The sequence below is a fragment of the Canis aureus genome, chromosome 13, assembly GCF_053574225.1.
Source record: "Canis aureus isolate CA01 chromosome 13, VMU_Caureus_v.1.0, whole genome shotgun sequence".
Taxonomy (NCBI): domain Eukaryota; kingdom Metazoa; phylum Chordata; class Mammalia; order Carnivora; family Canidae; genus Canis; species Canis aureus.
This window is the reverse complement of record NC_135623.1, coordinates 13,461,310-13,479,087: the sequence shown is the minus strand read 5'-3', so window position 1 is coordinate 13,479,087 and position 17,778 is coordinate 13,461,310. Positions and strand designations below refer to the sequence as shown.

Genomic DNA, 17,778 nt, shown 5'->3' with positions numbered 1-17,778 from the left:
GTTGGTTTTTTTTTTTTGTAAGTGTTGGTTTTAAAAAGCCTTGAATTTTTTAAAATTTTATTTTATTTAAATTCAGTTAATTGACATATAATGTATTATTAGATTCAGGGGTAGAAAGCCTTGAATTTTTACTTAGTATCTGCATTTTTACTTCCTACCTGTGCCAAGTCACTTAATCTTGATAGGTCTTTTTTGTTGTTGTTGTTGTTTTTTATTTATGATAGTCACAGAGAGAGAGAGAGAGAGAGGCAGAGACCTAGGCAGAGGGAGAAGCAGGCTCCATGCACCGGGAGCCCGACATGGGATTCGATCCCCGGTCTCCAGGATCGCGCCCTAGGCCAAAGGCAGGCACTAAACCGCTGCGCCATCCAGGGATCCCTTGATAGGTCTTAATTTTAATCATCTAGAAATGAGAAAATTGTATACTTCAGTGTTTTTTTTATTATGACAAAATATACATGACATAAATGTATCATTTTAACGATTTTAAATATTTTATTTATTCTTTTTTTTTTTAAGATTTTATTTATTCATGAAAGACACACAGAGAGAGGCAGAGACCCAGGCAGAGGGAGAAGCAGGCTCCCTGTGGTGAGCCTGATGTGGGACCCGATCCCACCCCCGGGATCACGACCTGAGCAGAGGCAGACGCTCAACCACCAAGCCACCCAGGCGTCCCTAAAGTTTTTATTTTTTTTAAAATTATTTATTTATTTATTTATTTTATGATAGTTACAGAGAGAGAGAGAGAGGGAGGCAGAGACACAGGCAGAGGGAGAAGCAGGCTCCATGCACCGGGAGCCCGACATGGGATTCAATCCCGTGTCTCCAGGATCGCGCCCTGGGCCAAAGGCAGGCACCAAACTGCTGCGCCACCCAGGGATCCCTAAAGTTTTTATTTTTAAGTAATCTCTATATCCAACATGAGGCTTGAACTCACAACCCCAGGATCAAGAGTTGCATGTTCCACTAACTGAGCCAGCCAGGTGCCCCTTGTTTTAATGATTTTAAAGTGTCCAGTTCCGTAGTATTAAATACATTCATGTTGTTCTGCAACCATTAACGTTGTCTACCCGATAGCTTTTTTCCTTCACCAACCAAACCATGTTCCCATTAAACACTAAGTATCCACTACCCTCTCCCCTCAGCCCCGGCATCTAAACTTCTATTTCTTGTATATATGGATTGGACTGTTCCAGATACCTCATGTAAGTGGAATCTTATAATATTTGTCATTTTGCAAATGGCTTTTTTTCACAGTATAGTTCTTCAGTGCTCATTTATGTTGCAATGTGTGTCAAAAGTTCCTTCCTTTTAAAGGCTGAATAACATTCCATTATATAGATGTACTACATTTAAAAAAAAAATATTCGGGATCCCTGGGTGGCGCAGCAGTTTGGCGCCTGCCTTTGGCCCAGGGCGCGATCCTGGAGACCCGGGATCGAATCCCACGTCAGGCTCCCGGTGCATGGAGCCTGCTTCTCCCTCTGCCTGTGTCTCTGCCTCTCTCTCTCTCTCTGTGTGTGACTATCATAAATAAATAAAATAAAAATAAAAAAAATTCATCCATTGGTGGATGGGTTGGGTTGCTTCTACTTTTTGACTATTATGAATAATGCTGCTATGAACGTAGGTATACAAATATTTGTTGAAGGCCCTGCTTTCACTTCTTTGGGGCATATAGCCAGAAGTAGATACACTGGACCATATAGTAATTCTATGTTTAATTTTTTGAGTAATTGCCATACCGTTTTCCACATCATTTACATTCTCACCAGTAATGTACATGGATTCCAGTTTCTCTACATCCTCACTAGTATTCATTGTGTTTGCATGTTGTTGTTTTTTTATAATAGCTACCCTCATGGGTGTGAAGTGGTATCTAAATGTATTTTTGATTTACATATTTCAATGACGAGTGATGCCGAGCATCTGTTCCTAAATTTATTGGCCATTTGTATATCTTTTTTGGACAATTGTCTGTTCAAGTCCTTTGTTCATTTTTTTAAAAGATATTTATTTATTTATTTATTTATTTATTTATTTATTTATTTATTTATTTATGAGAGACACACAGAGAGTGAGGGAGACACAGGCAGAGGGAGAAGCAGGCTCCATGCAGGGAGCCCGACACGGGACTGGACCCCAGGTCTCCAGGATCACGCCCTGGGCTGAAGGCAGGCACTGAACCGATGAGCCACCCAGGCTGCCCTATATGCAAGGATTTCTTCCTGAGCTCTCCAATCAATTCCATTGTTGTATATCTCTGATTTATGCCAGTACTACACTATTCTAATCACTGTAGCGTTGTAATAAGTTTTAAAATCAGAGAGTATGAGTCCTCCAGCTTTGTTTTTCTTCTTCAAGACTATTTTGGCTATTTGGGGTCCCTTGAGATTATATATGAATTTTAGGCTGTGTTCCAGTTCTGCATTAAAAAGTCACTGGGGGGCAGCCCCGGTGGCTCAGCAGTTTAGCACCACCTTCAGCCCAGGGCCTGATCCTGGAGACCAGGGATGGGGTCCCACGTCGGGCTTCCTGCATGGAGCCTGCTTCTCCCTCTGCCTCTCTGTGTGTGTGTGTGTGTGTGTGTCTCCTTGAATGAATGAATGAATAAATAAATAAATAAATAAATAAATAAATAAATAAACTTTCTCTATTAAAAAAAAGAGTCACTGGGAGGGGATCCCTGGATGGCTCAGCAGCTTAGTGCCTGCCTTCGGCCCAGGGCATGGTCCTGGAGTGCTGGGATTGAGTCCCACATCAGGCTCCCTGCATGGAGCCTGCTTCTCTCTCTGCCTATGTCTCTGCCTCTGTGTGTGTGTGTGTCTTTCATGAATAAATAAATAAAATCTTAAAATAAAATAAAATAAAAAGTCACTGGGATTTTGACAGAGATTGCACTGAATCTAATAGATCACTTTGGATAATATTGTCATCTTAAAAATATTAAGTCTTTTAATTCATGAACATGGGAGTTGTTTCCACTTATTTATGTCTTATTTAATTTCTTTCAGAAATATTTTGTAGTGTTTATTATATAAGTCTTTAACTTCCTTGGTTAAGTTTTAGGTGTTGTATTCTTTTTGATTCTATTATAATCAACTTTTTTTTTTTTATTTTTTATTTATTTATGATAGTCACACACACACAGAGAGAGAGGCAGAGACACAGGCAGAGGGAGAAGCAGGCTCCATGCACCGGGAGCCCGACGTGGGATTCGATCCCGGGTCTCCAGGATCGCGCCCTGGGCCAAAGGCAGGCGCCAAACCGCTGCGCCACCCAGGGATCCCTGATTCTATTATAAATGGAATTATTTTTGTAACTCCCTTTTCGGATTGTTCAATGTTAGTATATAGAAATGCAACAGATTTTTGTGTGTTGACTTTAAATCCTGCTACTTTGCTGAATTCACTTATAACAATTCTTTTTGTGGAATCTTTAGGGTTTTTACAAGTAAGATCATATTATCTGTGAACAAAGAACTTCATTTCCGATTTGGATGCTTTTGATTTTTCTTGCCTAATTGCTCTATCTAGGATTTCTTTTTTTTTTTTTTTTTTTCTATCTAGGATTTCTATTACTACATTGCATATAATAGTAAAAGTGGGCATGCTTGCCAGGTTTCTGATCTTCAAGGAAAAGGTTTTAGTCTTTTTACCATTGAGTATGATGTTTGTTGTTGGTTTTCATAGGTAGCCTTTATTATGTTGAGATAGTATCCTTCTATTCTAGTTTGTTGAGTGTTTTCTTCATAAAACGGTATTTTATTTGTCAAATGCCTTTTCTGTATTAATTGAGGTGATCACGTGGTTTTCTCCTCCTTCATTCTATTTAAGTGGTGTATTACATTGCTCAATTTCATATGTTGAACCATCCTTGCATTTCAGGAATAAATTCCACTTGGTCATGTGCATAATCCTTTTAATATGGTGTTGAATTCAGTTTACTTGTATTTTGTTGAAGACTTTTGCTTTAGTGTTCATAAAGGATATTGGTCTATAATTTTCTTTTATTGTAGTGTCTGGTTTAGATATCAGGGTAATGTTGACCTAATAGAATCAGTTAGGAAGTGTTCATTCTTTTTTAATTTTTTGAAGAGTTTGAGCAGGACTGATGTTAATTCTGTAAATGTTTGATGGAATTCACCAGGGATGGCAGCTGGTCCTAGACTGTTCTTTTTTTCTATGTTTGCAATCATTAATTCAACTTTTCAGATTTTCTTATTCTCTTTGTTTTTTTGAAGGTTTTATTATTTTTTTAAATATTTTTTTCAATTTTTTAAAAATTTATTTATGATAGTCACACAGAGAGAAAGAGGCAGAGACATAGGCAGAGGGAGAGGGAGAAGCAGGCTCCATGCACCGGGAGCCCGATGTGGGATTCGATCCAGGGTCTCCAGGATCGCACCCTGGGCCAAAGGCAGGCGCCAAACCGCTGCGCCACCCAGGGATCCCCTGAAGGTTTCATTTTTAAGTAATCTCCACACCCAAAGTGGGGCTTGAACCCAGAAACCAAAGATCAGGAGTCATACACTCCACTGAGTCAGCCACATGCCCCATAAAATTTTCTACTCATTATTTAGTCTTGGTAGTTATTGCTTTAGGAATTTGTCCATTTCATCTAGGTTATCAAATTTATTGGCAGATGATTATTCATTTTCATTTCTGATTTTAGTTATTTGAAACTTACCTCGGGGATCCCTGGGTGGCTCAGCCGTTTGGTGCCTGCCTTCGGCCCAGGGCGTGATCCTGGAGTCTCTGGACGAGTCCTGCATCAGGCTCCCTGCGTCGAGCCTGCTTCTCCCTCTGCCTGTGTCTCTGCCTCTCTCTGTGTCTCTCATTAATAAATTAAAAAAAAATTAAAAAAAGAAACTTATCTCCTTTCTTAGTCAATCTAGATAAAGATTTGTCAAGTTTGTTGATCTTTTGCAAGAACTAACTCTTGGTTTTGTTGATTTTCTCTCACAAGGTTCTTGTGAGCATTAAATAAGATGATGTGATATTAATTCCTAAATAAGAAATACAAAGGGTCAAGAGTTATATTTTAAAGAGTTCAGCCTCCTGAAAGAATTCAAAGAAATTAGGTTAACAGTAAGATATCATTTTATCAAATCAGCATAGTTAGAAACAGAACCCAACTAGAAGTCAATCGCTTGTGAATGGGTTTAGTTACTAAAAGGAAATCCTTTGGGGGAATTCCAAGACATTGGTAATATTTTATTTATTGATCTGGGAGCTGGTTTCATGTTTTAAAAATTCATCAAGCAATGAGGAGTTATTGTCTACTGGGTACAGCCTTTCTCTTTTGCAAGATGAAAAGAATTCCTGAATTGGATGGTGGTGATGGTTTCAGAACAATATGAATGTACTTAATGTCAAAGAATTGTACACTTAAAAATGGTAAGATGGTAAATTTTGTATTATGTGTGTTTTACCACAATTTTAAAAGTTTAATGAGCTATAAACTTATAGTTTGTGGAATTTTATGTGTATAAATTATATTTTAATTATTAAAAAAATAGTACTTAGGATGGAAATCTGCAGTAAGGAATCACTATTGGCGAAAGTGTAACTAATAGCTTTCTAGAAGGCAATCTAGGAGTATGTATCAAAAGCTATTAACCGGGATCCCTGGGTGGCGCAGCGGTTTGGCGCCTGCCTTTGGCCCGGGGCGCGATCCTGGAGACCCGGGATCGAGTCCCACGTCGGGTTCCCGGTGCATGGAGCCTGCTTCTCCCTCTGCCTGTGTCTCTGCCTCTCTCTCTCTGTGACTATCATAAATAAATAAATATTAAAAAACAAACAAACAAACAAAAAACAAAAAACAAAAGCTATTAACCTTTGTCTCTGCAATTCCACATCTAGGAATTTATCCCAGGAAAATATTTAAGATGTTTGCAAAGCAATACATAAAAGGATATTTACCCTAATTTACTCCTATAACAGCAAAAAAACTGGAAACCATTTACATGTCCTATAAAAGGGGACTGGTTAAATGTTAGAGCCACACAACAGAATATATAAAGCCATCAAAAATGCTGTAGATTGGGCAGCCCGGGTGGCTCAGCGGTTTAGCATCGCCTTCAGCCCAGGGCCTGATCCTGGAGACCGAATAGAGTTCCACATCAGGCTCCCTGCATGGAGCCTGCTTCTCCCTCTGCCTGTGTCTCTGCCTCTCTCTGTGTGTGTGTGTCTCTCGTGAATAAATAAATAACATCTTTAAAAAAAATAAAAAATGCTATAGATTAATCTTAATCACCATGGTAACATATTTATGTTATATTAAGTAAAAAAAATTAGGATATAAAAGGATATTAAAAAAAACAGCAAGGGATCCCTGGGTGGCGCAGCGGTTTGGCGCCTGCCTTTGGCCCAGGGCGCGATCCTGGAGACCCTGGATCGAATCCCACATCGGACTCCCGGTGCATAGAGCCTGCTTCTCCCTCTGCCTATGTCTCTGCCTCTCTCTCTCTCTGTGACTATCATAAATAAACAAATAAATAAATAATTAATTTAAAAAAAAAAAACCAGTGCTCCTCTGTTTTGGGCAATACAAGTATATTGGTCTTTTTTTTTTTTTTTTTTTTTTTTTAGTGTATTGGTCTTTAATTTACTTTCTTCTTTTAAAAAAATTTCTTTAAGGAACATATTATTGACTTTCTAATAGGAAAACAAGTCTTCAAGTTATCAGAACATAGAAAAACTGGTGTTTGGCTCAATAATGACAGTGCCTGCTCCTTTCATTTGAAAAATAATCACTCACTGCTCATTGCTTGTGTTAGAGTTCTGTCTCCAAAGAAATAGAATAGAATGTGTTTGTATATATATACATATATATATGTATATATATATGTATATATATAGAGTTTCTTTTTTTCTTTCTTTCTTTCTTTCTTTCTTTCTTTCTTTCTTTCTTTCTTTCTTTCTTTCTTTCTTTCTTTCTTTCTTCTTTCTTTAGAGAGACAGAGAGAAAACATGAGCAGAGAGAGGGAGAAGCAGACTTCCCGCTGAGCAGGGAGCCTGATGTGGGCTCAGTCGTAGAACCCTGAGATCATGACCTGAGCTGAAGGCAGATGCCCAACCAACTGAAGCACCCAGGTGCCCCAGAAAGCTTCATTTTAAGGAATTCGCTCATGTGATTATGGAGGTTGGCAAGTTTGAAATATGCAGGGTAGGTTGGCAGACTAGAGACCCAAGAGCCAATGTTACAGTTCAAATCTCAAGCTGTCAACTGGCAAAATTCCCTCTTGCCTGGAGGACCTTCAACTGATTGGATGGGACCCACCCACATCATGGAGCATTATCTATTTATTCATAGTCCACTGAATGTTTTTTTTTTTTAAGATTTTATTTCTTTATATGAGAGAGAGAGAGAGATAGAGAACATGAGTAGGGGGGAGGGGCTGTGGGAGAGGGAGAAGACTCCCTGCTGAGCAAGCAGCCTGATGTGGGGCTGGATCCCAGGACCCTGAGATCATGACCTGAGCCAAAGGCAGACACTTATCCAACTGAGCTACCCAGGTGCCCCTGTTTTTCTTTTTTTAAGATTTTATTTATGTATTTGTTTTGAGAGAGAGAGAGAGAGACAGAAAACCCTATGGTGTGAGTTGGAGGCAAGGCAGAGGGAGAAAAAAAGAATCTCAAGAAGACTCCATGCTGAGTGCAGAGCCAAATGCAGAGCTGAACACAGAGCTCTATCTCATGACCTTGAGATCATGACCTGAGCCAAAATCAAGAGTCAGATACCCAACTGACTGAGCTACCCAAGCACCTCTCCATTGAATTGTTCACTTCATCCAAAAAACATAGAAATATGCAGAACAGTGTTAGACCAAACATGTGGACACCATGGCCTGGCCAAGACAACACATAAAATTTATCATCACATTACTATTCTGTAGGGCTCGACTATGGGCTCCTGATGAATGGTAGAGGAAAAAGACAAAAGATAGATCTCTGGGCCATTTGAGTGTTTCCAGGTTACATGGACTTCCCACATGGAAGCCAGCATACCACAAACTCTTTAAATCTGCTTTAGTTAAGTATTTGTAAATCAATTTTCTGAAATAGCCCTGGTCCAGATCACCAATGATCTTCCAATTCTATAGTCAATCCTTGGGCCTTATGTTACTTGTCTTCTCAGTGACATTTGACGAGTTAGTAATTGATCCTCTTGAAATACTCTTGGTTTCTGAGATTGCATTCTCTCCTGGCTTTCCTGCTACTTTATCTGATCCTCTTTCTCTTCCTGAGTTATAAATGTTGGAGTGCTTTAGGGCTTAGTTTAATTTACTTTCTTTGGGTAATCCTATCCAGTTTTATGGCATGTACTGATGACTTTCACATTTCTATCTCTAGCCTGTTATCTCTCCTGAACTCCAGACTCTAATATCCAACTGCCCATTTGATGTTTCCACTTGGAAGTCTAAGAGTCATCTCACGTCTAAGACATGACTTTTGGGGTGCTTGAGTGGCGCAGTTGGCTAAGTGTTTGACTCTTGGTTTTGGCTAAGTTGTGATCTCAAGACATTACTTTTGCTTCCTTCTTTGTCCTGCTCTCTATAACATTTTGCTCCATTCTCTATTTCAAATAATGAGCAACACCATTCATCTAGTTGTTTAGGCTGAAAAGCCAAGAGTCACCCTTTCATCACCTTTTCCCCCCTGTCATCTCCAGCATTCAATTCATTAGCAGCAATCCTACAAATCTCCAAAACATGTCCTGAATTTGACCAGTTTTCACTATCTCCGCTGCCAACACCCTCAATCAAACCACTGCTATTTCTCATCTGGACTTCTCAATTTATGTCCCACTCTTGCTCCCTTATGGCTCATTCTGCACATGGTATCCCCAGGGTCACAGCACACTTTTTTAAAGTTTCCAATGTCCTTCTCTCATACGCAAAATAAAATGAAAAGTTCTCACAATGGTCTCTACTTGTCTGACTTAACCTCCTGACTTTCTCTCATTGGTTCTAGTAACGTTGGCACCTTGCTGTTCTTGAACACTTTGAGTTGTTCTTGCTGCGCAGATTCACGCTTGCCGATCTCTCTTCCTGGAATGCTCTGTCTACACATTTGCGCACAGCTGGCTTTTCGTCATTTTTTAAGTCTCAGCTAAAATGTTCCCTCCTCAGCAAAAAATTCTCTGACTACTATATCTAAAGTAGCCCTTTCTAGACTGTAAGGCAGAGAGACCCAAATATAAACCTTTTCTGTAGTGTATTAGAAATTAACATGGATTTGTTAAAAAATAAATGCAGAGAAAACATTTCAAATGCAGTAAATATACTAGTGAAGATGATCCTTCTTCCATATTTTTAAATTTATTTTATTTTTTTAAACGATTTCATTTATTTATTCATGAGAGACACAGAGAGAGGCAGAGACACAGGCAGAGGGAGAAGCAGGCTCCATGCAGGGAACCTGATGTGGGACTTGATCTCGGGACTCCAGGATCATGCCCTGGGCCAAAGGCAGGCACTAAACCACTAAGCCACCCAGGCATCCCTTCCATATTTTTTTAAAAAAGATTTTATGTTTAAGGAATCTTAACACCCAATGTCGGGCTCGAACTCACCACCCTGAGTTCAAGAGTCACTCACTCCACCAACTGAGCCAGACAAGTGCCCTGCCTACTTTTTGTGATAGGAGCTTTTTTCCCTAAGCAATGAATGTCAGCTTTTTCAGGTTTCTACTATAAAATAACAGAGTTATCATATATTGAAGGTCAAAATAGTTGTTTTTAACTCCTTGGCATAAGAAAAAAAGCCCCCAAAAGATGAAACGACCTATCTTAGGTTTCACAATTACAGATGGAATCAGAACAAAAACTACAGTTTTTCTGAAATTAATTCTAGGGCTTTCTCAGCTCACCAGACCTTCTGGGGGATCTCCAGGGACTTTATAGCATAGAGTTGCCATGAAGGAACTTAGGTTCTCACAAGTCATGTCAGGTCCCATAGTTGGGTTTTAGCTTCTCCATGTGGCAGTCTGAGTGGGGACAGAGTTAATGAGTTCAAGTTGTGACATATTTGCAGTAATTGGAGTCTACACAAATTGGGTACCTCTCCTCTGGGCTCCCCACTATGCTGCATATTTATCTTTCTCCTAAGAACCAGTTTGTCTATTATATGTCCATCTTAGATGGTATCTTGTTTATCTTGTCACCTCTAATTTCTGGCATGTGCCAGGTTTATAAATAAGTTAATTATGTTAAATCATCATGCAGTGGATATGAGGTTCTAGAGTTCAGCGAAGGGTATGGATTGATGTTCAGATCAGCTAATGACTTATGTGATGGATGAGCTCCCATTTGGGAAAGTTCCCATTTTTCAGGCCCTGTAAAGCCAAGTCCACTCCCATCTCTGAGCATGTCTTATACACTCAGTAAACATTCATGCATTAGTGGGTCTTTTAGAGTGCCTGGACCCAATTCCAATCTTGGGGGGTACGTTCTCTCCCTTCCCCTCACAACACCCAGCAATTCAGAGATACCAGCAAGGTGATTTGAAAACTCAACTCAATTCTGACACTATCTATCCAGAGGTAGAATCTGATGCCACAGGTTAAGGGTTTAGTCCTACAAGATTTCCCTCTACTCTCCACTTCAGACACTAGTCACAAGATACAGCCTGTTACCTAGGCTTTTGACTGACAAGGCTACAGATTGGAGGTTCCAACAACCTTCTCTTTAGGTTCAACTAATTTGCTAGAAGGGCGCACAGAACTTAGGGAAACATTCACATTTACCATTTTTATTAAGGGATATGATAAAGGTTATGAGTCAACAGCCAGATGAAGAGATACATAGGGTGAGGTTCCCAACAAAGTAGCCTCTGTCCTTCGGGAGCCTGGGGTGTAGCTTGATGATACACTGAGGTATTCTGATCCCCCAAGCATGGAAGCTCTCCAAAAACAACCACAGAGGTGACCTCCTAGGCTTTTCTGGAGGCTTCATTAAATAATCATGATTGACTAAGTTATTGGCCATTGGCTGATTCAACCCTTAGTCCCTCTCACTCCCCTGGAGGTCAGGGGGTGGCACTGAATGTTTCAATCCTCTAATTGCAGAGCTGGTCCTCAGGGAACCAGATCCCACCTTTGGGAGCTTTGAAACAGTCACCTCATTAACATGACAAAAGACATCTTTATCACACTCAACCTTTAGGAAATTCCAATGGTTTTGGAAGCTCTGACCCAAGGCTCCTGGGTGGCTCAGCTGCATAACTGTTTGTCATGATCCCGGGGACCTGGGATGGAGTCCTGCATCAGGCTCCCTGCTCAGTGGGGAGTCTGCTTCTCCCTCTGCCCCTCCTCATGCTCATGATCTTTCTCTCTCTCTGTCTCTACCTCTGAAATAAGTAAGTAAACTTTAAAAAAATGTGGATAAATAAATAAAATCTTTAAAAAAATATAAAAATATAAAAATGTGGACAATCCAGTAATAAAAGGTACAGTAAACTTGTCATAAAGAATCTAAATAACTTCAAATCAGGAGTGCTTTTTTTGTCTGATTCCTGAATACTACTCTTGAAAAATGACAAACAGAATATCCCTTATTTCTCCAATGTATGTCAAAATCAGGAAAGATTTTGCCCAAATTCCTACACTTTCTGTTAGAGGGAAGTCTTCACCAAATCAAGATTAAATTCTGTTCTGGAGGGATCCCTGGGTGGCTCAGCGGTTGAGTGGCCCAGGGTGTGATCCTGGAGTCCTGGGATCGAGTCCCACATCAGGCTCCCTGCATGGAGCCTGCTTCTCCCTCTGCCTATGTCTCTGCCTCTCTCTCTCTGTGTCTCTCATGAATAAATAAACAAAATCTTTAAAATAAAATAAAAAAAATAAATTCTGTTCTGTGTCAAATCACTATGCTGTACATCTGAAACTAATGTAACATTGAGTGTTAATTATGTCTGAATAATAATAAATAAATTAAATAAATAACAAAATAACAAATAACAAAATTCTTTTTATGTTAAAGATCTTATTTATTTATTCATTCAAATGAGAGAGAGAGAGAGAGAGAGAGAGAGAGAGAGAGAAAACACAAGCAGGGAGGAGGGACAAAGGGAGCAGGAGAAGCAGATCCCCTGCTGAACAAGGAGCCTGATACGGGGCAGATGCTTAACCAACTGAGCCACCCAGGTGCCCCACAGTTAAAAATTCCATTTTGAATAGTTTTTATTTGAATTGTATAATCACACTCCAAATTTTAGAACTTTTTTATGACATGAATCAATTAAATGAAAATATTATCATATTAAATGAAATATTCTCCCCTTTTCTTAACATTTTCGGTAGGCAGGTTTTTATTTTATTTGCATTTAGGTGTTCAGTCCTCCAAACCATTCTTCTCAGACCCACATGTCATGGAAGCTGAAAAGTTTCCATGGTTCTTCTTACTTTTATTTTTTATTCTTTCAAATAGATGTAGAAATATATTTTATTACTGGTTTTAATTTCAGTTTTTCCATTGTCCTCATTTCAGAATGAGAATCTCTATACTGTTTGTTAATTTAATTTTTTATTAAATAATATTTGAAAGTCATTCTTTAAGTCAGAATTTTGTACATAATGGCCTGGTGTTCTGAAAAGGAGATAAGCATGATTTCTCCATTTAGGACAAGAAAAACAAGGGCTATCTCTTAACTAAAGAATCCATCTTCTCCAGTTTCTGCTGACTTGGGTTTGGTTCGAAGAGAAGCAGTAGACCAGATTTCTGGGTCTTCATTCCTCAAAGGGCAGTGTCAAGTTGGAATATCAATTTTTTTTCCTGTTCCTTCTCCTCTCCATTCCCATTGGCACAAAGGCAAATAGTCAAAACAGTGCAATTAAATTGGGATAGATCTCAATAGCAGCCATAAAAATGACAAGATCAAAGAAATCTAGAATTGGAAATAATTAATAGCTCAGTTAGCCAAGGGATGGCATATGTGATGGGTGATGTCATTTCCATCCCTCATCTGAGGAATACATCACTAATCAATTATTGAACCTGAATGTAGCCCAACAGATGTTTTTGTACACCATGGCCCCAGCAGCCATCACCAAGCAATTGGAGCTGACAATGAGGCCCAACCTAAGGTATTCTAATTATTTCACATTATGAGAACACTGAGGCTGATAAAGGAAGGGGACTAGCTCAAGGTCACTCAGTGGCTGACAGAGACCCCTATTCTATATTATGTAAAAATCTGTCCTCTTTTGAGATTTGAGTCTGTTGACGAGTCAGTTGAGTCAGTTGATGATAGAACCTATCAAGGGCACATGAAAATCTATATAGAGTGATACCAAGGAAGATAAATGGGTTCCCTCCTTCCATTTCTATCAAGGAAGATAAATGGGTTCCTACGGCATCAAGAAACCCAAGAGAGCAACAAGGGACAGATAGCAGAACACTGCTCCTCCTCCTCCTATCGTAGGGAGAAGGCAGGGGTTAAAGAGGAGGAAAATGAAGATCCTTCCTTATAATTGTGGAATTCTTGAAACTATCCTCCCAGGTAGCAGGGAGAGAAGAATGCTGTCTCTTTACAAGCAGCCTTCCACAAGAGGGGATACCCAACCCCCTCTCTATTTGTTCAGGTTTTCACCATCAGAGTTTAGAAGTTCTTGAGAAACTAATCAACTAACTAGCCAACTAAAGTAGCCCTCCTCCAGTCACTTTTTATCCTAATGCCCTTTTTACTTTCTTTTCGACATCCTCAGATTTTGTCTAATATATCTAAATGTTGCTTTGTTTAAAACATATTTGAATCTGACGGATAGAATTCCTCTAGGTAATAACCTCTTTTGGGAAGAAACTCCAAGTCTTTGATGGCTGCTCTCTACCTCTGCACACGTCCCTCAGAGGGCATCTGCATCTCAGGAAGCCTGAGACCTTGGATCCATTTGATGTCCTTTGTACTCTACTTTGACTTCTCTGGATGCTCACAGCAACCTGTTGGCCGGTGAGTCCTCTATCTTGTAGCCTGGCCTCTCTAAGCTTGTTAAGAGCCTGGAGGCAAACCTCAGGGCTTCCTGAGGTCTGGATGTTACTACTTTTTGTTCTAGGTCTGGTGAGATCTACAGAGCTACTGGCCCCTATTTTTTTTTTTTTTTCTTGCCCCTATTCTTGCCAGTTAATCTCACAGCTACCTTCCCAATGCCTCCGCAGGGTGTGTGGAAACTTCTGGATACAGTCTAAATCACAGTGGGGTGAAAGGCCACTCACCTGCAGAACTTCTTTCAACACCTGCTATCTAATTTTGTATATGGAAGTTCGTTTTGTTTCTCCCTGTCCCCATCACATAAGCTTCAAGACCCATGAAAATTGGATTCACCCCTAAGTGACACTCTGAGGGACCAACTGCGGGCCTGCTCTCTCTTCTCAACTACACAAGGCCATTACTTTTACTTTTAGGTGCCTGTTTGCCTGTTGGTATGGATATTGCCTGCAGATCATCTCTCCCTGGAATCCCTAACAGAAACCAAGCAAGAGAGCTTTCTTTTTGAAGAGCTAGAGTAGGAAGATAGACTTACTTGTCTCTCCATCACTTGCCTCTTTCCTTCTTCTTTCCTCTACCCTTTAACTAAGACTCAGGCTTTTCTTTTACTTCCCTATGTCACAGCTTCATGGTTTATCTGTCTCAGATGAAAGGAACATCTCCTCTGGAGTCTGGGAGAAATGAGATTCTCACTATGTGCTGAATTTTATAAGTCAAATAGAATTAAGGAAATTTAGCAAATTTCTTTTTCTCTCTACTAAGCCCATTCTACTCTCTCCTGATCAGGGAAATAAGTCTCAGAGCTCCACTTCAGTCAAGAGTCTATGATGGAACATGATCTAAAGAAGAAAATTAAAATGAATCAGCTTGATATTTGCAAAGTATTATACCATTATACTCTCTCCCCCCTTTTTTTTAAAGAAGTCAGAAAATTGGATTTGTGCATGACATAATCCTATTTTAAACGCTGGCATTTAATTAAAAAAAGTAAAAAATCTAGAATTTATAAAATGTTATACTCCTATGATGCTAGGAATCAAAGGAGTTCTAAGCGATTTAGAAATACTAATCCTCCCAACAACCCATTTTATAGATGAGGAAACTGAGGCATAAAGTAACTTGACCAAGATCACGTAGATATACATGGTGCCAACACAACACATATCTGTGGGGAAGATTTATCTGCAAGGCAGCTAGTCAGAAACCTCTAAATTATGATATATCTGAATAAGCTAGAAAGAAAAAGCCTTTGAATTCTGACTTGGCTTCTTTGATGAATGACCTTGTACTTAACCTCTAGAAGTCTATCCTATAAAAGTCTAGAAGTCTATCCTATAAAATCAGGATAATATGATTAACTTTGCAATGCTGAGTGTTGTTTCTCTTTTTTCTCCTTCTTATATGGATGATTACACTAAACATTCGATATGCTCGTCATCTGGAATGTACAGATTTTGCCTATTGTTCAAGACCCAACGTATTCCTAATGTGTCTAGAAATAGTGTGCTATAGTAGACAGTGCTAGGCTTGGGATCAAGATGCCTGTTCCGGTCCTGGTGCAGTTATTAATCCTTTGTGTGAATGCACACAAGTTTCTGAGCCTCGGTGGCTCTACCTTTATGATGTGAAGTTGGACTCAATCAATGGCTTTCAACTGTGTTTTGAGAAATGCTACATTTCCCTGACGGTGGGAGGGAGCATGGGGGAGGAGAGGGGACAAGGGGAAGGATGAGTGAGCAGTTTACCGGTTCCCATCTCCACTTCAAATTAAGCAACTCCATTTTAAACTGTCAGATTCTATTAGAACGGAGCATCCCACTGCCCATAAAACAGGAGGAAAACCCTAGACCTTTCACGCATCCCCACATTCTCTAAAACTATCTTTTTTTTGGTTTCTCTTTTTAATTTCCTCTTTTGCCCTAAACCTGGAACTAAAGGGTCTAGTTTTAAGAATTCCAGCTTAGACATATACATTCTTTTGTCCTTTCCTCTTTCCTACCAAGAAGTGAAATTAAGAATGAAGAGGCCTTAAAAAAAAAAAAAAAAAAAAAAGAATGAAGAGGCCTAAGCAAGGACTAGCATCGCTACTTCCAGCAATAGCCTTAACTTCCAGGTGAGTTTCCAGCAAGGTGTGATGGATTGGGAAACTTTTCAGTTTCAAAACAGCTACCAAGTGACACAGCAAAGTCATAAATGATCTCTCATCCTGCGATTTCAGGCGTCACTCATTTGCATTTGAATGTTTCTTGCTTTGGGAGGGGAATGACCTTCAAGAAGCAGTTTTTTTTTTTTTTTTGTATTTCTTACTCAATAGTCTTTAAGCCATCATCATGAATTCCATGAGAGCATTTTTTCTCCGCTACAGGCGAGGGAATTAAATCAAGCCCACATTGTCTTCAGTCTTCCTCTGCTTCCATTTTAGGGCAAGATAGGCCCCAAAATCTAGGTCTCGGTTTTCTGCTTGGAACTAAGATGATCATCCCGAATTAAGTCAAAGTGTCGAAGTTCCTTGAATGCAGGTGCATGAGGACACACAACATCTGCAAACCACGTCTTCCAAGAGTCGCAACATCCTTGAAGCATCATGGAACTTCCATTTCTGATCTTCTGCATGGAGACTGACATCTTTTTTGTTTGGTTGTTTGGAAGGCAGGTTGGCACACTGGAGAGCCTTGGAAGGCTGATCCTGATTTCACACGGGCGTTTCGGTGCCTTGGGGCAAATAAATTGCTTTCCTGGACCAATGTCCCCATTGGGCGTCCTGAGCTCCAAGTCCACGCACACACTCTGAGGACGAACCATGGAGATCATCATCTCCGGGTGTCGGTTTGGGTTTCACAAATCCCCGCGGGGTCTGATGTGGAGGTCGGGCTGCTGGAGGGCGGCCCCTTCGCAGTGGGGCTGTGTATGGGAAGTCAGTGCGGGTCTCCCAGAGGTGACGGGCCTGTCCCTTCTTGGGTTGGGATGCTTCACGTTCAGAGGTCCACTGAGAACTCCAGCTCGTCGTCACTTTGCCTTTCCAAGGGTTGCCTCCGCAGCCAGGCGCAAGAGGGGGACGTGCACCCCTCATTGGCATCGCACCCAGTCCTCCAGGCTGTCATTCCATGGATTGCTTGCACGACCCCCGCCCCCCCATCAGCGCGTCATGGTCCCTTTAAGGCAGCGGCCATAGTTGAGTGGTGGGAGCAGCTGCTGGCAGCAGAGAGGCCCGCAGGACTCGGCCTACCCTCGGCCACTCACCGCGCACGCTCAGGACCGGGGGCTTGGTGGGAAAGGTGGGCGGGGCCTGCGGCGCGCATGCGCACCCTCGGCGCGCGCAAGGGGCTGGTTTGGTGATCCCTTTAAGAAACCGCAGGCGGAGGAATTTCTGTGAGAGAAAATAATCCTGCTCCCGGGGCCCCTCGGAGGCCATTAACCCCCCGAGTCCCGGCCCCCTCCCCCGCCCCGCGTCGCCCCCGTTTCCCGGGCAGGCCCGACCGCCCTCGCGCGCGCCCGTGGGATCCGCGGCTCTCCGGCCCGGCGCGCGGCATCCGCCCCCTCCCCGCTCGGAGCGCCGGGGCCCGGCTGGGGCCCGGGAAGCCGCCGCGAGCGGCCGTGCCTGCAGTGTGGGCGGGGGCCGGGGGCCCGGAGGAGCCGCCGCCGCCGCCGCGGTTCCGAGCGGGGCCCAACATGGCGGAGAGAGAGGTGGAGTCCGGCCCCCGAAAGAGGGTAGGTGAGGTGAGGCCGAAGTCGGGCGGCGGGCGGCGGGCGGCGGGGGGGGCGGGGCGGCGGCCGCGACCCGGGGCGCGCGG

At 41.5% G+C, this 17,778-nt stretch overlaps 1 protein-coding gene and 1 long non-coding RNA gene across 8 annotated transcripts in view; one reads left to right on the top strand and one right to left on the bottom strand.

Annotated features, from left to right (window-relative positions):
• Positions 1-17,778, bottom strand: part of LOC144281905 (uncharacterized) — a 40,944-nt gene that overhangs the window by 21,925 nt on the left and 1,241 nt on the right. The window lies entirely within an intron of this gene.
• Positions 17,543-17,778, top strand: part of ZMYM4 (zinc finger MYM-type containing 4) — a 140,885-nt gene continuing 140,649 nt past the window's right edge. For 3 of the 7 annotated variants that reach the window (XM_077844796.1, XM_077844793.1, XM_077844798.1), the window contains exon 1: positions 17,546-17,695. Coding sequence is in view for 1 of the 7 variants with exons in the window: in XM_077844792.1 (XP_077700918.1) it covers positions 17,657-17,695 (39 nt within the window). In the remaining 6 variants the exon portion in view is untranslated. Of the gene's footprint in view, positions 17,696-17,778 lie in introns of all 7 variants that reach the window. The other 4 variants (XM_077844801.1, XM_077844802.1, XM_077844792.1 and 1 more) reach the window with 3 other exon arrangements.